Source organism: Leptopilina boulardi, unplaced genomic scaffold (genome assembly GCF_019393585.1).
Source record: "Leptopilina boulardi isolate dan_hultmark-lab unplaced genomic scaffold, ZJU_Lbou_2.1 LbouV2_327, whole genome shotgun sequence".
NCBI classification, from domain to species: Eukaryota; Metazoa; Arthropoda; class Insecta; order Hymenoptera; family Figitidae; genus Leptopilina; species Leptopilina boulardi.
In genome coordinates, this window is record NW_026137893.1 from 1,171,166 (window position 1) to 1,194,305 (window position 23,140).

At 23.1% G+C, this 23,140-nt stretch overlaps 4 protein-coding genes across 5 annotated transcripts in view; 2 read left to right on the forward strand and 2 right to left on the reverse strand.

Moving 5' to 3' along the window:
• Positions 1-672: 672 nt before the first annotated feature.
• Positions 673-4,740, reverse strand: LOC127285012 (39S ribosomal protein L40, mitochondrial). Its single transcript, XM_051310772.1, has 5 exons — positions 4,570-4,740; positions 4,154-4,240; positions 2,214-2,384; positions 1,040-1,238; positions 673-852 (listed from the first exon to the last, which is right to left on the reverse strand). Exons 1-5 carry the CDS (start codon positions 4,599-4,601, stop codon positions 733-735), a joined length of 609 nt encoding a protein of 202 aa, XP_051166729.1. The 5' UTR covers positions 4,602-4,740; the 3' UTR covers positions 673-732.
• Positions 4,741-4,811: 71 nt separating this feature from the next.
• On the forward strand, positions 4,812-12,472 carry LOC127285011 (eukaryotic initiation factor 4A-III). The gene is made up of 5 exons (XM_051310771.1): positions 4,812-5,086; positions 8,173-8,508; positions 9,240-9,462; positions 9,936-10,190; positions 11,921-12,472. The coding sequence occupies exons 1-5, from the start codon at positions 4,945-4,947 to the stop codon at positions 12,171-12,173; spliced, it is 1,209 nt and encodes a 402-aa protein (XP_051166728.1). The 5' UTR covers positions 4,812-4,944; the 3' UTR covers positions 12,174-12,472.
• A 2,292-nt stretch (positions 12,473-14,764) lies between these two features.
• On the forward strand, positions 14,765-22,101 carry LOC127285016 (FERM domain-containing protein 8). The gene is made up of 7 exons (XM_051310777.1): positions 14,765-14,986; positions 15,120-15,360; positions 15,539-15,729; positions 16,988-17,442; positions 17,766-17,924; positions 21,677-21,842; positions 21,975-22,101. Exons 1-7 carry the CDS (start codon positions 14,920-14,922, stop codon positions 22,013-22,015), a joined length of 1,320 nt encoding a protein of 439 aa, XP_051166734.1. The 5' UTR covers positions 14,765-14,919; the 3' UTR covers positions 22,016-22,101.
• The window catches only part of LOC127285014 (dynein regulatory complex subunit 7), a 282,666-nt gene continuing 281,624 nt past the window's right edge, over positions 22,099-23,140 (reverse strand). For both annotated transcript variants that reach the window (XM_051310775.1, XM_051310774.1), the window contains one exon: positions 22,099-22,367. In XM_051310775.1, coding sequence (XP_051166732.1) covers positions 22,164-22,367 — 204 coding nt within the window. In that variant the 3' untranslated portion in view covers positions 22,099-22,163. The remainder of the gene's footprint in view (positions 22,368-23,140) is intronic.

The following is a 23,140-nucleotide window of genomic DNA, read 5'->3' on the forward strand; positions in this document are numbered from 1 at the left end:
TAATTGAGGTTAGGTTGATACAATAAGAATAGCCTCCTTATTGGCCCGATCTAATTTCTACTGCGCAAGTCGAAGTAGATATTGCGGTTGGGACCCACAGCCCGAGCGTTGGTGTTGTTATTGCACGCTGCATCCCCTTTTCTCCCGTTAATTTTTTTTTGTATTTTTATTAGAAAGATGAGATTTTTCCCAATAAACTATGTAAATATAAAAATGGGAGAACAATGAAAATGTAAAAATCCAAACTATTCTTTAACCATGTTTTTGACATTTTCTCGCAAAACAATTATCAATTTTTTTCCCCCGTCAAACGAATCATTCACTATATAATATATATATAAACATTCATGAAAAACACTTAAGTTTTATTTGTATAAAAACTTTTTACAGTGTTTTTCATGAATTTAACGTTTTATTTCAATGTTTGCAAGTTTAATCTTTTTTTAATAGATATATAATAAATATTTCGTTTATTTATTCCTTGAATCAATTTTTCTATTGTGTCGAATATGTATGAATGTGTATGTATTTGTGTGTACCATATTTTTGTATAAGAAAATAAAAATACATATATGTAATCATTTTTTTTCTACTGAAATAAAAAGAAAAATGAAAATCTGAATACGATTACAAAATAATTTTTTTTGTACATTTCAACAAAAAGAAGAAAGATAAAAAGAAACAAAATTTATTCTGCGAGCTAAAAATTTATTAACATATATATTTTTTATATTATTCTCCTTCATATTTTTTCGTAATATCAAAATGATCTCCATCTGGTGATTTATAATTTTCGATGGGTGGCGTGATAGTTGGACCTGATACTTCATACGGTAAATAAGAAAGATCCAACTGTAAAGTGGAGAAAATTTAGAAAAAATCGCTTTTCAAAAAGAAGAGGCAAAAAAAAATTAATAAGATTTCATTTTAAATTTTTAAAAAATCAATTCAAATTGCATTAAATTAAAATTTGGTAAAAATTAAAATTTTTAAGTTTAAATTAATTTAAATTATCAAACAAGAATTTTATTTTTATTACTTGTATTGCTTCTTGATATAGTTCTTCAGATTCCTCTCGAAGAGCCTTTAGTGCTTTCTCTTGAGAATTTCGAATACTTTCCAAAGTTTTCATATCTTTCATATACTCCAACAGTTTATAATGAGCCCACTTGTCTCTTATTTCAATTCTCTCAGCTGCAACTTCCTCCGACATTTTCGGTAATTTTCTTATCCTCAAACTAAATTGAGTAACAAAATTTTTTTTTAATTTAATTAAACTAAATTTTGACGCATGAAAATGTTTTAAAAATTAATTTTTAGAATTTTCATTTAATAGAGATTTTCAATAGATACAATTTTCAATGAGCTGAATTTTATTTGTTCGAATTATTATTTTGTAAAATTTTTATTAAACCGATTTTCTATATTGCAGATTTTTAATTAATTAATTTTTATTGGGTAGAATTTTTAGATGAATTTTCATTTGTTTGAATTATTATTTGATAGAATTTTCATATAACCGATTTTTCATGCTACATAATTTATACTTAACCGAAAAATAATTTAACTGAATTTCGAATGGATAAAATTGTCATTTGTTCGAAATTGCGAACTGTACGAACAATCGGCAAAAAGTTTCGGCGCGATTTTTAAAAGCAACCAATCAGAATTTTATAGATAATAATTTTTGATTGGTTAATTTTAAAAATCGCGCTGAAATTTTTTTGTCGATTGTTTGTTTGGACATTTGAAATTTCGGACAAATGAAAATTCCTATCAATTAGAAATTCTGTTAAATGATTTTTCGGTTAAGTATAAATTCTGTAGTATGAAAAATCGGTTATATGGAAATTCTATTAAATAATAATTTGAACAAATGAAAAATCATCTAAGTAAAAGAAAATTCTATGCAATAAAACTGTACCTGATAAAAAATCATTAAAATGGCTTTTATTTTAAATGAAATTTAGAGGAAATAAAAATTCTGACAAATTGAAAATTCGAACAAATAAAAATTTTGTGAAGTGAATTTTCGGTTATATAAAAATTCTATAATATAGAAAATCGGTTTAATAAAAATTTTATGAGTATTTTAAATAATTCATAACTCAAACAGCTTGATAAAAAAAACGTGGAATCCTTTTACGTAGAGTACACAAAAATAAAAAAAATGTTAATCAAATAAAAATAAAAAATATATTTAATAATCTTACTTCTTTTCCATATAAATCTCTTTTGGTACCTCCAGTTCCATTATTGGTTTTAAAGTTTTTTTAGCTCTTTCTAATCTGCGAATTTCTTTTTGCATTTTTCTTGTCTTTCTCTCAAATCTCCGCTTTAGAACAGCAGGATCAATTCTTCTTTTCTTTTTTAAAGGTTCTGCACTGAAATATCATAATTTTCACAATAAAGAACATTTCTAGGCAGAAAATATAAAAAAATACGGAAATTAAATTTTCGAAAAAATATTACTTTTGAATTCTTGATACGTATTAAAAAGAAATAAAGAAATATCAAATATATAATTCCAGGGTGTCTAACAACAGCTAGGAAAAGAATTCCCTGACTTTTCCTGACCTAAATTACACTAAAAAAATTTTATTTTGATTAAATAAAATTTATTTTGATACAATTAAATCATTTACCTGTCTATTATCCACTAATTTCATATGTATTTAAACCAAGTAAATAATTTTTCGTAAAAAATAAAATATTTAAGTGAAATAAATAAACTAATTGGGAAAGTATAAATATTCTCAACATTTAATTTAAATGAATTTTTACGGCGTCGAATCTTAAATTATCAAATTTTTATTTTGTAAAATTATATAAAGCAGATTTTCTAGTACATCGAATTTCAAATTAATACAATTTCAATTCAACGGAATTTACGTCAAGAAAAATTGCATTAAGAAAATTGTTTTTTAACAAAATTGTTATTTTAGTAAATTTCGATTTATCAAAATATTTACTTAACAGAATTGTCATTGAATAAATCCACAATGAACAGAATTTCTATTTAACAAAATTCTTAATTAACAAAGTTTTTATTAAAGAAAATTTTAATTCCAATTAATTCTTATTTAACAGGATTCTCATTTAAGAAAAATTCTACTTAGTTCTTTTTTTGTCAATTTTTATAGACATAAATTTCGTTAAATTGAAATTATATTAATTTAAAATTTTTTAAAAGTATTAGAAAAAATGCTTTATAAGAGTTCTGCTAAATAGAAATTCTTTTAAATCGAATTTTAGTTAAATGTAAATTGAAAATTTTGTATAATATAAAATCCACTTTATACAATTTTGCTAATTAGAAATTCGATAATTTAATATTCGACGCCGTAAAAATTTTTATATTATTATTATATTATATTTTTATATTTTTTTATTTTTATTAATATTATTTTTTTATTAATGAATAATTTACTTCATTTAAAGTTGAACCGATAAAATAAAATTGCATCAAATAATTTTTATTTATATTAAAAAACCAAATATTTCACTGAAAAAAAATTAATTAATTGTTATCCAAGTTTAAAAAATCATTTATTAGATTCAATAAATAGTAATAAAAAATTATTTACTTAATGAATATAAGATATATCACATGCTTAATAATTGAGTGTGAAGGACAATTTTTTAATTTGCATTTGCTTTTGGGAAAAAAGTAAAAAATTTTTGAAACTAATAGTTACTTTAATTTATTCATAAAAAATTCCCGAAAATTAAAGAAATTCCCTGACTTTTTTCTGACTGTTAGACACCCTGAATTCTGAAAATTTCTGCAAATTATGTTTTCTAAATTTACTTAAAATTATAGTAAAAAAAAAAATAATTGAAAAGTACTGCTGAAAAAAAATCTGAAAATATTTTCTTTTCAAAATTATTTAAATTTTTCAAAAAATTTTATAACATTAAAAGATTTTTTTAATAATAGGGAATAAAAATAAAAATATGAAATAATTTCCCTAATCTAAAGAAAATATTTCTTATTTAAAGTTAAAAATAAATAAACAAGTTTAAAAATAGAAAAAAATATTTATTTCGTATTTAAAATAATGTAACTAAAATTAATTGTAATTATTTTTATAATTAATAATTAATTCTATTATTTATAAAAAAAATAAAATGGGAAAAATGTTAAATTTACCAAAGAATTTGTGTTGCATTGAAATAAAGAGGAATTGTATTTGTAGTGAAAGTTCTTCCGGTTCCTTGTACATTGCCAATGGATAATCTAAAAATTGATAATTATGCTTTTTATTAATTTTTTTTTTTTTTATTTATCTTAAATTTCGAATTTTGATCCCAATTTTCCTTGTGATAAATGCACTCGAAAAAAGGGATTTGTCATTAGTTTTAATATCTTTCATAAAATAGAAAATTAGCTGATAAATATAATTTACTTTTTTATTCATTAATATTAAAATAGATTGTTATTATTTTTTAGTAAATATAATAAAATGGAATAAATTTTTAACAAACTTTCTATAGGTTATGTCACAAAATTAATTTATTTAAAATAAAATAAAGGTTAATTTATATTTTTAAAAAAGAGTCATTCACCTGGAAAGGGAGGAGAGTATTCCTGATATCATTTTTTCGCAAAATATTATTTAATTTCACTAATTAACAATTACAATAATAAATATTATAATTTAAACATAACCATAAAAACTAGAGTTTTGGTTTGTTTTGAAAGAAGTCCCCCCGAACAACTCCGAACAGAAAGCACATTTTTGCTCCAATTTCATCGTTCGTATTCGGATATTATCGGTAATTGTCGACAATTGACGATTGTGTGACTCGTTTATTGTCGACTGTTATCGCAACTTGAGTAGTGGTGTGTGGCGTCTCCGATTTTGCTTTAGCGTGAAAAAAAAATATAAAAGTTAATCGGTTATTTCTATTTTTCATATTTTGACAAAAATTTAAGCAAAAATGTCAGAAACAAAAGGTCGGCGACTTCCCACTGAGGATCTTTCAAACGTTGAATTCGAGACATCCGAAGATGTTGAGGTTGTACCAACTTTTGACAACATGGGTCTACGTGATGAACTTCTACGAGGAATTTATGCTTATGGTATTATTTTTTCGTTTCTTTTAAATAGAGGAATATTTTTTCAATAATTTGCTAGTTACTTGTTTTAAAACATGCAGTTTTACATTGGAAATAATTTTTTTTTTGGAGTATACCTACAATTATTCCGAACTATATTTTGTCATATATTTGTAACATAACCTCACATTTATCAAAACGTTTTGGAGTAAAATTTTGAAAATTTATTTTTTGTTTTCAAATGGCGCTAGTTATTTTGAATTTTTATTTATTATTATTATTATTATTATTATTATTATTATTTATTAAATTTTTTGGGACAAATATTAATTTTAATTTACTCGAACGTTTCGAAATCGGAATAACCTCCTCTTTAGGGAGTCTTAAAAATATTTATAAAATATTAAATACCATACAAAAACAAAATTATAAATACAAAAATAATAAAATACATAAATATTAAATAAATAAAATGATTATCTTTATATTATGAACAATTTTGCTTCCTCATAGAGAAACAATTATTTTAAAAATTATTTAATACAAAATAATTTATTTTATTATAAATCATTCAATTTGTCTCAAATTATTTTGATTTAAAAAGTTATGACAGATAAAAATTTGAATTTCTTAAAAGTAATATATTGCCATTAAATATAAAAATTTCTGGTGAAATATATTTAATTAAATTAATCTATTAAATAATGGAAAATTTTCAAATTTATAGAAAAAAATCAAAAATTAAAATATTTTCAAAAACCAAAAATAGCGATTATTTTTTACAAATTTCTATTAAAATATGTATTTTATATACATCAATAGATTCGTTTTTCAAGGTAAAATATTTTCTAAAAAAAAAAAATATTGTTAAAAAATTACAATTTAAAAAAATAAATAAGAAATAATTGTAATAGTGCGATTCCAAGTGAGATTTTGACTTTTTCGGAGTAGGTTAACCGATTGCAATGAAACTTTGGAATTTTGTTATATATAGTAAGACTAATCTTTAACGTAAATTTCAGCCTAAAATATTTGTTAGTTTACGAGATTTGCAATAATAACAAAAAATTTAAAACTGCTATATCTTCCGTTCTAATAAACGGATTGAGGTCTACTTTTTTTTAAAATGTCAAGGAAAATGAGAGGAATAAATCTCTTTCAGAACATTTTTTTATAATTTTACAACTAAAAAAATTATTAAATAATAATTGAATAACTTTCGCGCGACTAACTAAAATTCAATCACTTAAACGCTAAAATGATCTTACCTGTGTTTTCTTTAATGTTCTAAAGGATTTTTATTGTAAATGTAAGTTTAACTTAAGAAATTTTATTAATTTATTAGTATAAACAATTGAGATTTCTGCTAGTTGACGTGCAGACGACATTGCGCACGCAGCATTCTCACATAGCCAATTTAGTCCACGAATCACGTCAGTTGGCTATGTGAGAATGCTGCGTGCGCAATGTCGTCTGCACGTCAACTAGCAGAAATCTCAATTGTTTATACTAATAAATTAATAAAATTTCTTAAGTTAAACTTACATTTACAATAAAAATCCTTTAGAACATTAAAGAAAACACAGGTAAGATCATTTTAGCGTTTAAGTGATTGAATTTTAGTTAGTCGCGCGAAAGTTATTCAATTATTATTTAATAATTTTTTTAGTTGTAAAATTATAAAAAAATGTTCTGAAAGAGATTTATTCCTCTCATTTTCCTTGACATTTTAAAAAAAAGTAGACCTCAATCCGTTTATTAGAACGGAAGATATAGCAGTTTTAAATTTTTTGTTATTATTGCAAATCTCGTAAACTAACAAATATTTTAGGCTGAAATTTACGTTAAAGATTAGTCTTACTATATATAACAAAATTCCAAAGTTTCATTGCAATCGGTTAACCTACTCCGAAAAAGTCAAAATCTCACTTGGAATCGCACAATAACAAAAAAAAAAATAAATAAATAAAAAGTAACAATTTATTATTTTTCTCTTTTATAAGACAAATAAAAAAAAATTATTGTTATTATTATTGTAAAACAATAAAATACGTAAATAAGTAAATATAAAGAAAGTAAAAAATAAGTTAATTGATAAAAATTATTTATCCAAATGTTTTTGTTTATTCTCACCTTATATTTAAAAAAATTGATTTTTTTTAAATTAGATTAATGAGCTCGAATTTTTATGTTACCGAATTTTATAAAGGAAATTTTATTTAGTTGAATTTTTCTAAAACAAATATTCTAGTTGATTGAATTTTCATTTAATATAATTTCTATTTTACAGAATTTATATTTTGCAAAATTTACATAATACATAATTTTTAATTAACATAATTGTTCTTTAATCTAATTTTTATTTAGCAGAATATTCACTTAACAGAATTTTGATTTAACTGAATTCGCATTTAAAAGAATTTTTATTTAATAGAAATTTTATGAATTTATTTATATAAATATATGAATTGTCTTTTGATAGAAATTTTAAAATTACGAATTTTCATTTTGTCCGAAAATTACAAACAGCCAAACAAACAATCGACAGAATGATTTCGACGTAATTTTTCAAAATTGACCAATTAGAAATTATTAAGAAAATCGTTATTGGTAAATTTTTAAAATTATGCCGAAATCTTTTTGTCAATTGTTTGTTCGGCCATTTGTAATTTTGGACAAATTAAAATTCTGTGAAATGAAATTTCTGTCATTAAAAAATACGAATCACATAAAAGTCGATTGAATGAGAATTTTGTTAAATTAAAATTGGCTTAAATTGAAATTCTTTTAAATGAAAAGTCATGTAAATGAAATGACTGTAAAATAAAAATTCTACCAAACAAAAATTCGGTATAAAAATTTTGTTACGTAAAAATTCATATAAATTGAAAATCTATCAAATTTTAATTCGAAAATTAAAAATTCGTCTAAAAAATAATTATTTCTAATAAAATTCTTTAAAAATTCTAATTAATGATTTTTATGGGAAATTCATTCGCCCCAAAAATTTTAGTGTGGGGATTATTAATGCGTCCCTTAAAAATAAATTATTTTATAGAAATTTTTTTTCTTCTTTTTTTAAAAAAAATGCCTCAATTGTTGTTTTACAGGTTTCGAGAAACCTTCGGCAATTCAACAAAGAGCAATAAAGCCAATAATGAAGGGTAGAGATGTAATTGCTCAGGCACAATCGGGTACAGGAAAAACAGCGACATTTTCAATTGGAATTTTACAGTCGCTCGATATTCAAGTTCGTGAAACACAAGTTCTCGTATTGTCACCAACTCGAGAACTCGCGACACAAATTCAAAAAGTCGTTCTCGCTTTGGGTAATTTTATGAGCGTTCAATGTCACGTTTGCATTGGTGGAACTAATCTTGGCGAGGATATCCGAAGACTCGACTATGGACAACATGTCGTTTCCGGAACACCCGGAAGAGTTTTTGGTAAGTTTAATATTTTTCGAGAAAAAAAAATCGAATTCTTTTTTTTCATTCAAAATTCTTATTATGTTATTGTTCAGTTTTTCTTTTATTTATTAAAAAAAACAGAATTTCTATTTTTTGTCTCTTTTTAATTTTAATTTATTTAAAAAAGAAAAAATTCTTTATTTTAACAATAAAATAATAACAATTAATGATAATAATAAGTTGGAGATCATTTCAATTATCGAAATGAATAATTAAATATAATTTTAATAATAATTTAATTGAATTATTAAAAATAGTTTCTATTATTTAATTGAATATTTGAAATTTTTTTCAATAATTTGATTAAATATTTAAAGATAATTTTACTTATTTGATTAAATAAATATTTAAGATTTTTGAAATATTATTTTTAAATTAGACTATTTAAATATTTGTCTGAACAATATTCTGCAAATTGTTTTGAGAATTCTTAATAAATCTGTTTAAAATTGAAATATTTTGATTTCATCTCCAAAAATTGTTTCTTCAATTTAAATTTTAGAATAATTCTAAAATTTTTTTTTTTTGAAAAATGGAAATGTTTTACTGAATTTAAGTTTGAAATTTTATTCTAATAATTATTCTTAATTATTGAAAGAATTTATAAAATTAATTTGATGTTTAAGAATTAATTTTTTATTTTATTGATCATGTATCAAAAATTTGATTTCAAATGAAATTAAATTGTATTCTATTGTCTTTTTCAGATATGATTAAAAGACGTGTACTAAGAACACGGGCAATTAAAATGCTCGTTCTTGACGAGTCCGACGAAATGTTAAACAAAGGATTTAAGGAACAAATCTATGACGTCTATCGATATTTACCACCAGCGACACAAGTTGTTCTTGTTTCTGCAACTTTGCCCCATGAAATTTTAGAAATGACTTCAAAATTCATGACTGATCCTATTAGGATTCTCGTTAAACGGTAATTATATCCTTGATTTGTGTTTCCACTGAAAACAATTTATTTATTTCTATATATTCTAATCGATTATAAAATCTGAAATACAAAATTTTAATTAAAAGAAAATTAAATTAAAAAAAGAAAATTTCGTTAAATTCAAAAAAAAAATAAGTTGCTTTTTGTAATTTAAATTAAATGAAAGTTTTTTTTTTTAAATACTTAGGGCTATTTCCATTTCAAATCATGCAGTGAAAATATTTTGAAATTCAAAATCATGTTTCATACGATTTTTATTTTTAAAAAAAGTTTTTTTCACCAAACAAAAAAATACGTGTTTCTTTATTTAAGCTAGAAAACAATAAAAATCGTATGAAACATGATTTTGAATCTCAGTGCATGATTTGAAAGGGAAAAATAGCCTTAAAAAACATCGTTGGAGAAAATTTAAGTGATTTTGTTTTAAATTATATTTTGAATTTTTAAAAAATTTTCAGTGATGAATTGACTCTTGAAGGAATTAAACAGTTTTTCGTCGCCGTTGAACGTGAGGAATGGAAATTTGACACACTTTGCGATCTTTATGATACATTGACCATAACACAGGCAGTAATTTTCTGCAATACTAAACGTAAGGTTGATTGGCTCACGGAAAAAATGCGAGAAGCAAATTTCACTGTTTGCTCGATGCACGGTGATATGCCGCAAAAAGAGAGAGACAATATCATGAAGGAATTTCGATCTGGACAAAGGTAATTAATTAATTAATTAATATTTAATTAACATTTCAATAATAAAAAAAAATTCTACTCTATCATTAAACGTATCATATTTAAATAAATAGAAATAAAAATAGAAAAAAATAATTAAAAAATTTTTTAAAAATTAAATTAAAAGTAATTTAATTTATTTCCAATTTCAAAAAAGTACTTTTTTAAATTTAAATCTTAATATAAGATTTTTCCAACTTTTTTCAAAAATGTGACTTTTTTCGACTAATTTTAATCAGATGCGACTTTTTTAATTTTATTACATTTTTTTAATAAAATTTTCAAATAAAATACAACTTTTTTTTTAGTATACAATGCAGCTCTTCCAAAATTTGTTAACTTAACAAATTTTTAACTAAAATTTTTTGCTTAATTAATTATTTTCAATAATTTAGATAAAATTCTTCAAAAATTCAATAGTCTGTAAATATTTTTCAATTAAATATGTTTAAAATTTCAATGATTTTTGGAAATTTCTAAATAAAAAAGGAACAATATCGACAAATAAAATTACCGAAAATTTCAATTTAAAAATCACATGAAATTCAATTATTTACAAAAATCTAAGCTTAATAATAATTTAATAATTAATAAAAAGTTGAGAAAAATTCGATCCTTGGAAGGAATGAAATAACATAAAAGTTGTATGTTATTAATATTGTTTATTGTTACAAAACAAGAAACGACGTTTCGATGACTTGGTTCGTCATCATCTTCAGGTTAAGTTTACAAAAAATTAATTGAACCGTTACATCTTAGATCTATAAACCTGACGTGCCAGCATAGTCTGGGCAAAATAAAATTTTAACGCTAAGATGTAACGGTTCAATTAATTTTTTGTAAACTTAACCTGAAGATGATGACGAACCAAGTCATCGAAACGTCGTTTCTTGTTTTGTAACAATAAACAATATTAATAACATACAACTTTTATGTTATTTCATTCCTTCCAAGGATCGAATTTTTCTCAACTTTTTATTAAACATTCCGGAAGGGAAAATCCTTACTCTACAAATTTAATAATTAATAAAAATTTCCATCAAGTTTTTCAAAAAAGCAATTATTAAAAACTTTTTTTTAATTAAAAATTCTGTAGAATTTAATTATTGCCTCAAATTTAAAAAAAAATGTTGAAATATTAAAATTTAATAAATAGTTTCTATTAGGATTTTTAGAATTAATTGAATTTTAGATGATTTGAAATTGATTTTGTAAAATTTGTATTACTGAAGATTTTTTTTCAAATTTCTAACAATAATTGAGTTTTAGAGAATTTTAAATTAAAAATTTTTTCAAATAATTGAAATTTCGAAAAATTTTTGTTAAATTTGTTTTAATGAATTAAATTCTTTAAATTAAGCAGTCCAATTTTTTATTAATGATTAAATTTTTAAAAAATTTCAATTGAATATATGAAAAATATTTAAAAGTATGAAAAACTTTATTGGTACAAATTATTTGTATTTTTTGGAAATAATTGAATTTTCGAAAATATTCAATTAAAATAATTATATTTAATTCAAATTTCATAAAAACTTTTGAAAATATGTAATTGAATTTTTTTTTAAGAATTTGAATTGTTCATTATACAATGAAAATGAAAAAAAAAAATGAAAAAACAGAGAAATTATAATGAAAATTTTGTGACAACTCTGATACATTACGAATAAAATAAAATAATTTTATGAATTACATTTTTTTTTAAATTACAGCCGAGTGTTGATCACTACTGATGTTTGGGCACGAGGAATAGACGTACAACAAGTTTCTCTTGTTATTAATTACGATCTTCCAAATAATCGTGAATTATACATTCATCGAATTGGTCGTTCAGGACGATTTGGCAGGAAAGGTGTCTCGATAAATTTCGTTAAAACTGATGACATAAGAATTTTGCGTGATATTGAACAATATTATTCAACGCAAATTGATGAAATGCCAATGAATGTCGCCGATCTAATTTAATTAAATGTATTTAGTTTAAATTGCGCTATCGATTAAGATCTATTCCTATATATTTACTATTACTTCTTTTTTTTCTCACTATAATAATTTAACTTAATATTAATTATTATGTTTAATAATAAAAGAATAGTTAGTGACTTTATAGAAATATAAGATTTATACTTTGAGTATAAAAATTAAGGTTACGATTTTTTTTTCTTTTTTTTTTAATTCCATGATAATTCTGTCTTGTAAAATATTGTAAAAATATTCTCGATATGTTATTAATTGCTTTAAATAAAAATACATTTTTCACAACAGTTTTTAGTTCTTTTTTTTTTAAAGAAAAAACTAATTTAAATAATAATTATATTTAATACAAATAAATAATCAGTGTAAGAAACTTAAAAATCATACCAAATTTTTTTCTTATTCCTTATGACTCCCATAACAGAAATTCACTTGAATTTTTGATTTTATGAAATTTTCTAAATTTTGGGGTAAATGGGACAAGTCAGTTTCATGCGTTTAAAGCTTATCTAAATTTTTTTCTGCTGCATGAAATTAAGCCTGGGAACGTAAATAACAACTTAAAAAAAAAACCCGCAAATATTACCTTTTAAAGGAAGAAAATTACGTAATTTGTGAAAAATAGCACTGAAAAAAGGGTTTGGTATTGACAACCAAACGTTTGGTTGGTATTTAAGCAAACAAAATTGTTTTGTTAAATTAACAAAATTTTAATTGTCTCAACCAAAATTTGTTTGACACAACCAAAATTAGAAAAAAACGATTTTTGTTGTCCTAACTAAAGTTTAATTGGAACAACCAAAATTTTGTTGATTCAACAAAAAAATTAAATGATAATAATGAAAATTATATGTTTACAGGCCTCGGATTATACGACTTTTTCCGACTTTTTTCAAAAATACGACTTTTATCGACTTATTTTAATAAAATGCGACATTTTTTTTTACATTTGAAAAAAAATGTACATGAAATACATTTTTTTAATATAAAATGTAGATCTTCTTCAGATCTTCTTCAATTCAATTATTTAACAAATTTTGAACTAAAATGATTCTTCACTAAATTAATTATTTTTAATAATTTTAATGAAATACATCACAAATTCAATTATATCAAAATTATTTTTCAATTAAAATTTTTATGAAATTTAACAATTGTTTATAATTTTTAAAAAATATATCACAATAAAATTAAATTATTTTTTAAAAATTTCAATTCAAAATAAACTAAAATTCAATTATTACCGGAAATTTTAATTCAAAATCAATTAAAAATCCAATAATTATCCAAAATTTTCAATTTAAAATTTAATTATTTACGAAGTTTTCAATTTAAAATGAAATAAAATTCAATTATTTTCTAAAATTTCTATTCAAAATTAATTATTTAAATTTTCAATCAAAAATGAACTTCAATTAAATTATTATCCAAAATTTCAATTCAAATTCAATTATTTCCCAAAATTTTCAATTCAAAATGAACTGAAATTCAATTATTTTCAAAATTTAAAATCAAATAAAATTTCATTATTCTCAAAAATTTGAATTCAAAATTAATTGAATTTTCAATAATTTGAATTTAAAAGCATCTAAAATTTAATTATTTCTAAAATTTTTGAAATTGAATAATTTCAATTATAACTCTAAGGAAATTCAATTATTTTTAACTATTTTAATAATATTCTTTGAAAATTCAACTATCTGAAACCATTTTTTAATTAAAAATGATTTTCAAATTATTGTATTTTGTCCTCATTTTCTAATAAATTTTTAGTGAAATCATCTAAAATTTTAATTACAAAACACTTAATGTTTCAATTAATTTCAAAAATCTCAATTAAATTTAAAAAATTTTTTCCAAAAATTTGATAAATTATTTTTAGTTCTGTAAAATTTAATAATTGTTTGAAAATTAGCAATATCTTTTGAAATTTAATTATTTCTAAAAATTTCAACTTTAACCCTTCGAAAAGGATTATTAAAAAAAAATTTTTATTTAAAAATCTGTAAAATATTTTTGTTAAAATAAAAAACAAATCCACTTTTTTTGGAATATAAATCGAATAAAACGACTTTTTTGTGTCTTTAAGTTGATTCGAGGCCTGTGTTTTTATAATTAATATTTAATAGGTATTCGTTGGCCCCTGGTACCTTAAAAATAAATTTTTTTCAAATTACTATCTTGTACGAAATTTCCTGGCGCATCTTTTTTCTCATCATAAATTTTTTGTATTTGTATACAATGTTTGAATCAATATACAAGTTTAAAAAAAATTTCGTTGATAAACGTTGTGTACTTCAGCTTCGTGAATTGAATTTTCGAATTTGGAATTTTAATGAAACTTATTCCGAAATTTGGAAACACAATTATACAACTTTGGTAAAAATGAGAAAAAGAATTGTCAAAATTTTATATATTTTTTTTTTTTTTGAAATGTTTTTCAAAGTTTAAAAGTATTAAATTTATTAAATGATGATTATTTATTGTTAAAAAAAATAATTTTATAATAAATATAAAAAAAAAATTGAAAAATCGCGGCTCTTTGAAAGCGCAGTTCGCCTGTCAACAAGCGAACTATAAAAAATCAATAATCATCCCCTTCGGCTCACATGTTATATAGTCTTCAAAGAAATTTACCATGAAATCATCAAGTGCAAATGAGAAAAATTCATTATTCGATGAGTTCTTCTTCACTTAACATAATCAAATATATTGGAAAATTGAGAATTTTCAAAAAATGGAATCACAAGAAGATTCGAGAACAAGACGAGTTGTTCGTCGTTATCAAAATGATCCCTCACCACGTGAGTTTCTTCAAAAGAAAAAAAAATAATAAATAAATAACAAAATTAATTTTCTATATTTAAAATATTTATAAATTATATTGATTTTTGTTTGAAATTAAAAAAATATTTTCTTCTTCTTCTTCTTCTTTAGCAAATACTTTATCTGGATCTAAAACTCGATCATCGACAGTTTGTGTCGCAGTTTATTTAATGTCAGATGTTGTATTGACAATGGATGTTGAAAAAAATGCCACATCTCAACAAATTATTAATATCATTCAATCGGATAGCGAGTTGGGATTAATGAGATCGCCACCAATTGCTGGACAACCGGTTTTTGCACTTTGGCTCTGTTCCTCACAATTGGAGGTTCAATTGAAACCTTCCCATAGGTCAGTTAGAATGAAAATTTGTTTATTTTATATTTTAAAATATTTTCTTTTTTTGTTCAAGAAAAAGTTATTTTTTGTGCTTTGGTTAAAAAAAAATGTAGTTTTCTTTATTTTATCAGTTTTATTATTATTATTATTTTATAAATTATTATATTACTATTTTAATTAAATTTTGTAGGCCTTTGGAATTAGCGGGAAAATGGCGAAAATTAGTTGCTAAGCACGGATCTCAAAGTGGAAAAGAAGACGAGGAGCCTGTACTTTATTTTCGAAGGAATGTTTTTTTAACAAGACACGACGAGGAACAAATAAAAGAGCCAAAAATTCTCGAATTGCTTTACGCCGAAGCCAGACATAACGTTTTAGAAGGTAAAATTATAATTTAATATTTAAAAAAGCAAATTAATTTAAATTTTTCTTCTTTATCGACATACCGACTTTACCGTTTCTTAATTTAAAAATTCTTCTTTACCATCTTACTGACTTTACCGTTTCGTAAACATAATATAACATAATGTTTCTGAAGGTAAAACCGCGATTTAATATAAGAAAAAACCAATTAATTTAAAAATTCTTCTTTACCGACTTACTAACTTTAACTTTTCGTAAACAAAACATAACATAAAGTTTTTTAAGGCAGTACAATGATTTAAAATAAGAAAAAAGCAAATTAATTTAAATATTCTTCTTTATCGACTTATCGACTTTACCGTTTCCTAATTTAAAAATTCTTCTTTACCATCTGACCGACTTAAGTGTTTCGTAAACATAACGTTTAAAAAAATACAAAACCAAGATTTAATTTAAAAAAGTAAATTAATTTAAAATTTCTTTTTTACCGACTTTACCGTTTCGTAAACATAACATAGTATAAAGTTTTTGAAAGTAAAATCACGATTTAATATAAGGAAAAAAGCCAATTAATATAAATTTGCTTCTTTACTGACTTTACCGTTTCGTAAACATAACATAACATAATGTTTCTGAAGGTAAAACCACGATTTAATATAAGAAAAAAGCCAATTAATTAAAAAAAATTTCTTTACCGACTTACCGACTTTGCGGTTTTGTAAACATAACATTTTGGAGGGTAAAACCATAATTTAATATAAAAAAGTCAACTAATGTAAACATTCTTCTTTACCGACTTTACCGTTAGGTAAAAATAATATAAACTAATGTCTCGGAAGGTAAAACAATGATTTAATAAATGTAAAAAGTAAATTAAATTAAATATTCTTCTTTATCGACTTACCGACTTTACTGTTTCTTAATTTAAAAATTCTTCTTTACCGACTTGAGCGTTTTGTAAACATAACACAGCGTTTTGAAAAATATGAAACCATTATTTACTACAAAAAAGCATATTAATTTTAATTGTCTTCTTTACCGACTTACCGACTTTACCGTTTGGTAAACATAACATAACGTTTTCGAAGGTAAAACTATGATTTAATATAAGGAAAAAGATAATTTAAAAATTCTTCTTTACCGACTTTACAGTGTGGTGTATAAGTTACACCATACGCCACAAAGGGTAATGTCGGTAAGGAAGAACATTTAAAATTAATTGATCATATTTTAAAATATGTAAAATTAAAGAAAAATTTTTCCATCTTTTTTTCAGGAAGATGTCCTTGTGAGGGTCAGGCAAGATACGCGAGCCTAGGAGCATTACAGGCTCGCATTGAATTGGGACCTTATAATTCACAAACGCACACATTGGCCTTTTTTCGAAAGCACAGAGGACGATTTCTTCCTCATCATTATAATTCGCCAAATTTTTTATTAGGCCTCGGTTTTGGTTTGGGTCTTGTCGGTGGTAAAGGTGCACCCGAGGCAAGACTTTTGGAACAATATAAAAAAATTCCAAATCACACGGGAATGAATACAAATACACGTAAACTTATGAGAAAATATTTGGAATTTTGTTGGGGTTTACCGAGTTATGGTGCAGCATTTTTTCAAGGTCAAATCGAATGTCCAGTTCGTGGTTTAGCATCATGGATTACAAATCGTGATCTTCCGGTTTTAATTGCCATTAATACGAATGGCGTTTATATTGTCGACGATGCACAATGTGTAAGTTGTCACACTTAAGAGAGAGACACAGAGAGAGAGAAATATTTTTATTAAAAATTAATTAGAATTCTATGCACATTTTTGTGTGAGAGTTTCCAATCTATGTTCAGTCGATAAAACATATTTAAGAGGCGCATCATAGACGGATCATAGATGGGAAAATCATATTTCTAATTTTTAAAAATTTAGTTCAAACATGTTGATTAAAATTTTATTATTTTCAATTTTATTGTTTTTTATATTTTAACAGTTTTAAAAATTAATAAATGGAAATGCATTTTTTTTCAAATATCAATGAAAATTTTGAAAATTATTATTTTCAGAGCCTTCTACTCGGACTGAAGTATTCGGAATTAAGTTGGGAAATGGCAAAACCTTCTGATGAGGGAAATTCCGATTGTTTGCCTTGTCTTTTCCTTCAGTTTTCCGTTCGGGAAAATGGAACTCAAGTTTATAAAATTCTACAAGTTTTTTCTAAACAGGTATTAATTTTGGGGCGGTTCAAATACTACACAATTAAATTCTACATCGTTAAAACCCTACACGTCAAACTCTACACAGTTAAATTGCACACCGTTAAACCTTATACAATTTATTTTTTAAATTCTACACACTTAATGTGTACAATGTTAAACTCTACACAAATTTATTTTGTAGTGAAAAATTAATTTCTTTAAATTCAACACGGTTAAATACCACAACGTTAAACTCTACATATATTTCTTTTGTAATAAAAAATTAATTTTCTTAAATTTAACACAGTTAAATTCCACATCGTTAAATTCTACACATATTTATTTTGTAATGAAAAATTAATTGCATAAAATTCTACACAGTTAAATTGTTCACCGTTAAACTCTCCATAAATTTATTTTGTATTATAAAATAAAATTTGTTTAACTCTACACAGTTAAGTTGCATATTGTTAAACTCTACAAAAACTAATATTATAATATAAAATTAATTTTAATAAATTCTACACCGTTAAATTGCACACCGCCAAACTCTTCATAAATTGATTTTATAATAGAAAATAAAATTGATTAAATTCTACACAGTTAAATTGCTCACTGTTAAATACTAAAGAATTTATTTTTTAAATTCTGCACAGTTAAATTCCACCTCGTTAAATTCTACACAGATTTATTCTCTAATGAAAAATTAATTGCATAAAATTCTACACAGTTAAATTGTTCACCGTTAAACTGTCCACAAATTTATTTAATAATAGAAAATAAAATTTGTTGAACTCTTCACAGTTAAATTAAACACACTTAAACTCTACACACATTAATCTTATAATATAAAATTAATTTTATTAAATTCTACACAATTAAATTACACACCGTTAAACTCTTCACAAAATTTAATTTAAAAAAAATAAAAATTTATTAAACTGTACCCCGTTAAATTGCACATTGCTAAACTCTAAACGATTTAGTTTTTAAATTCTAAACAATTAAATGCTACAATGTAAAATTCTACACAAATATATTTCGCAATTAAAAATTAATTTCGTTAAATTCTACATAGTTAATTTCCACACTGTTAAACCATGCACAAATTATTTTTTAATTGTACACAATTAAATTGTACAATGTTAAACTCTACGCAAATTTATTTCATAACAAAAAATAAGTTTTGTTTAATTCTGCACAGTTAAATTGCACACCGTTAAACCATATACAATGTATTTTTTAAATTCTATACATTTCAATTGTACAATGTTAAACTCTGCACCAATTTATTCTTTAGTGAAAAATTAATTTTGTTAAATTCTACACAAATTTATTTTGTAAATGAAAAATTAATTTTGTTGAATTCTACACAGATAAATTCCACACCGTTAAACTCTTCACAAAATTTAATTTTAAAAAAATATAAAATTTATTGAACTCTACACAGCTAAATTGCACATTGTTAAACTCTAAACAATTTAGTTTTTAAATTCTACATAATTAAATGCTACAATGTAAAATTCTACACAAATTTATTTCGCAATTAAAAATTAATTTTGTTAAATTCTACATAGTTAATATCCACGCAACGTTAAACATCAGACAAATTATTTCTTAAATTGTACACAATTAAATTGTACAATGTTAAACTCTACGCAAATTTATTTAAAAAAAAAAAAAAATCCGCCATTTCGAATTTTGAAAAACTAACATTAGATTCGTAATTAGCAACCCCGAAAACCTCCCAATAATCAGGTTGCAAGAAAATGCATCCAAATTTTTAAATAATCATCCGCCATATTGGATCCGCCATTTTAAATATTGAAAGTCTGATATCAGATTCGTAATCAGCGACCCAAAAAACCCCCGAGTAACAATTTTCTTGAAATGGCGGATTTTTTTTTTTTTTTAAATAAATTTGCGTAGAGTTTAACATTGTACAATTTAATTGTGTACAATTTAAGAAATAATTTGTCTGATGTTTAACGTTGCGTGGATATTAACTATGTAGAATTTAACAAAATTAATTTTTAATTGCGAAATAAATTTGTGTAGAATTTTACATTGTAGCATTTAATTATGTAGAATTTAAAAACTAAATTGTTTAGAGTTTAAAAATGTGCAATTTAGCTGTGTAGAGTTCAATAAATTTTATATTTTTTTAAAATTAAATTTTGTGAAGAGTTTAACGGTGTGGAATTTATCTGTGTAGAATTCAACAAAATTAATTTTTCATTTACAAAATAAATTTGTGTAGAATTTAACAAAATTAATTTTTCACTAAAGAATAAATTGGTGCAGAGTTTAACATTGTACAATTGAAATGTATAGAATTTAAAAAATACATTGTATATGGTTTAACGGTGTGCAATTTAACTGTGCAGAATTAAACAAAACTTATTTTTTGTTATGAAATAAATTTGCGTAGAGTTTAACATTGTACAATTTAATTGTGTACAATTAAAAAATAATTTGTGCATGGTTTAACAGTGTGGAAATTAACTATGTAGAATTTAACGAAATTAATTTTTAATTGCGAAATATATTTGTGTAGAATTTTACATTGTAGCATTTAATTGTTTAGAATTTAAAAACTAAATCGTTTAGAGTTTAGCAATGTGCAATTTAACGGGGTACAGTTTAATAAATTTTTATTTTTTTTAAATTAAATTTTGTGAAGAGTTTAACGGTGTGTAATTTAATTGTGTAGAATTTAATAAAATTAATTTTATATTATAAGATTAATGTGTGTAGAGTTTAAGTGTGTTTAATTTAACTGTGAAGAGTTCAACAAATTTTATTTTCTATTATTAAATAAATTTGTGGACAGTTTAACGGTGAACAATTTAACTGTGTAGAATTTTATGCAATTAATTTTTCATTAGAGAATAAATCTGTGTAGAATTTAACGAGGTGGAATTTAACTGTGCAGAATTTAAAAAATAAATTCTTTAGTATTTAACAGTGAGCAATTTAACTGTGTAGAATTTAATCAATTTTATTTTCTATTATAAAATCAATTTATGAAGAGTTTGGCGGTGTGCAATTTAACGGTGTAGAATTTATTAAAATTAATTTTATATTATAATATTAGTTTTTGTAGAGTTTAACAATATGCAACTTAACTGTGTAGAGTTAAACAAATTTTATTTTATAATACAAAATAAATTTATGGAGAGTTTAACGGTGAACAATTTAACTGTGTAGAATTTTATGCAATTAATTTTTCATTACAAAATAAATATGTGTAGAATTTAACGATGTGGAATTTAACTGTGTTAAATTTAAGAAAATTAATTTTTTATTACAAAAGAAATATATGTAGAGTTTAACGTTGTGGTATTTAACCGTGTTGAATTTAAAGAAATTAATTTTTCACTACAAAATAAATTTGTGTAGAGTTTAACATTGTACACATTAAGTGTGTAGAATTTAAAAAATAAATTGTATAAGGTTTAACGGTGTGCAATTTAACTGTGTAGAGTTTGACGTGTAGGGTTTTAACGATGTAGAATTTAATTGTGTAGTATTTGAACCGCCCCATTAATTTTTTTTTTTTTTTGATAATTAAAAATTTTGAACATTCAATTAAAAAAAATAGAAATTTTTTCAATATCAGTTTTGATAGTTTTGTTGACATTTCTTTGAATTAATAATAAATGCATTTTTGAAAAAAATGAAAAAAGTTCAAAAATTAAATATTTTAGGGATTTTTTACTCTGATATAGAACAAATATATAAATAAATTAAATTAAAAAACAAAATTCTTCCAACAGGCAATTATGATGGACACTTTAATATCAGGATTCATTGAGGAAAATCAAAAAATTGAATCCAATAATGAAAATCTCAATCGAATTCAAAATGGATCTATTGTTGCAAACGTTGGAAGTTTCACGAATAAACTCAGTAAATTCACTCTGGCAACATTTGATGATGAAGGTAAATATATATATATAATTCATTCATTTTTAGACAAAACATATAAAATAATAAATCATTTTTTATAAATTATTAAAATGTTTATTATTATTTTTTTATTAATTTTAAAATTATTTTTTCTTCTTTTTGCAGGACGCTGCATCGGACAAATGGGTTCCTGGTCATTCCAATAAAAAATTGTAAAAACAAAAATTCACATTTTAAAATAAAGAATTTTGTATTTAAATTTAAAGTAATAAAGAAAAAAAAGAAAGTATTATATTCTGTAATTTTTATTAATAATTTTAATTAATTTTTAATTAATAATTTAATTAATAATTTTTAATTATTAAATTTCGGTGTTTGTAATCTTTGCAAGACAGAAAATCTCACGTCTTCTTCAATGATGGTTAACATTTTTTTGTATCTTTCAGGAATTAATTTTTCATGTCGCTCCAATCTCTCCTCCAGTGTAAGAAGATAAATGTTCATTTCGTCAATTTGCCCTCGAAGATTTTCCCTTTCTTCTATAGATATATCTTCGTCCTATTATTAATTGATAAAAATTAATTATTATTTCATATTTTAAAGTTAAAAGTTAAAAGTTGCATTGCAAAAAAAAAGAAATTATTTTTTTTTAAGAAATTTTGAATTAAGATTAAATTATGTATACATAATCATAATTTGGTATATAATAATAATCAAAATTGTATTATAACTGAAATTAAATAATTTGAGTTTAAAAAGAAATTTAAAAAATTACACAGGCACACAAAAAGTAAAATGTGGTTTGGCCGAGACACTACACTAGTCTATTTTCATGTATTTTTTCACGCTGAATCCGAATCCGAAGTCAGAATTATCAGATTGGCTTTTATTTTTGAGATAAACTCAAAAAACTGCTCAGGAAGAAAAATAAAATCAAAAAGTTAAAAAATTTTTGAATGTCACTGCGATAGTGTAATTCCATGTATTTTTTGTCGCTGAATCCGAATCCAAAGTCAGAATTGTTAGATTCGCTCAAATTTTTGAGATTATTGCAAAAAAACGCAAGTAACAAAAAACTTAAAATACTCAAAATCAGTTTTTTTGCAATTATCTCAAAAATTTGAGCGAATCTAACAATTCTGACTTTGGATTCGGATTCAGCGACAAAAAAACATGGAATTACACTATCGCAGTGACATTCAAAAATTTTTTAACTTTTTGATTTTATTTTTCGTTCTGAGCAGTTTTTTGAGTTTATCTCAAAAATAAAACCCAATCTGATAATTCTGACTTCGGATTCGGATTCAGCGTGAAAAAATACATGAAAATAG

Coding starts and splice junctions, on each gene's coding strand:
- LOC127285012 (XM_051310772.1), bottom strand. CDS start 4,601: ATGATATCAGGAATACTCTCCTCCCTTTCCAG. Junction 4,241..4,569: donor ATACTCTCCTCCCTTTCCAG/GTGAATGACTCT, acceptor ATCAATTTTTAG/ATTATCCATTGGCAATGTAC. Junction 2,385..4,153: donor AATGCAACACAAATTCTTTG/GTAAATTTAACA, acceptor ATGATATTTCAG/TGCAGAACCTTTAAAAAAGA.
- LOC127285011 (XM_051310771.1), top strand. CDS start 4,945: ATGTCAGAAACAAAAGGTCGGCGACTTCCCACTGAGGATCTTTCAAAC. Junction 9,463..9,935: donor ATTAGGATTCTCGTTAAACG/GTAATTATATCC, acceptor AAAAATTTTCAG/TGATGAATTGACTCTTGAAG. Junction 10,191..11,920: donor GAATTTCGATCTGGACAAAG/GTAATTAATTAA, acceptor TTTAAATTACAG/CCGAGTGTTGATCACTACTG.
- LOC127285016 (XM_051310777.1), top strand. CDS start 14,920: ATGGAATCACAAGAAGATTCGAGAACAAGACGAGTTGTTCGTCGTTAT. Junction 15,361..15,538: donor CAATTGAAACCTTCCCATAG/GTCAGTTAGAAT, acceptor TAAATTTTGTAG/GCCTTTGGAATTAGCGGGAA. Junction 21,843..21,974: donor GGCAACATTTGATGATGAAG/GTAAATATATAT, acceptor TTCTTTTTGCAG/GACGCTGCATCGGACAAATG.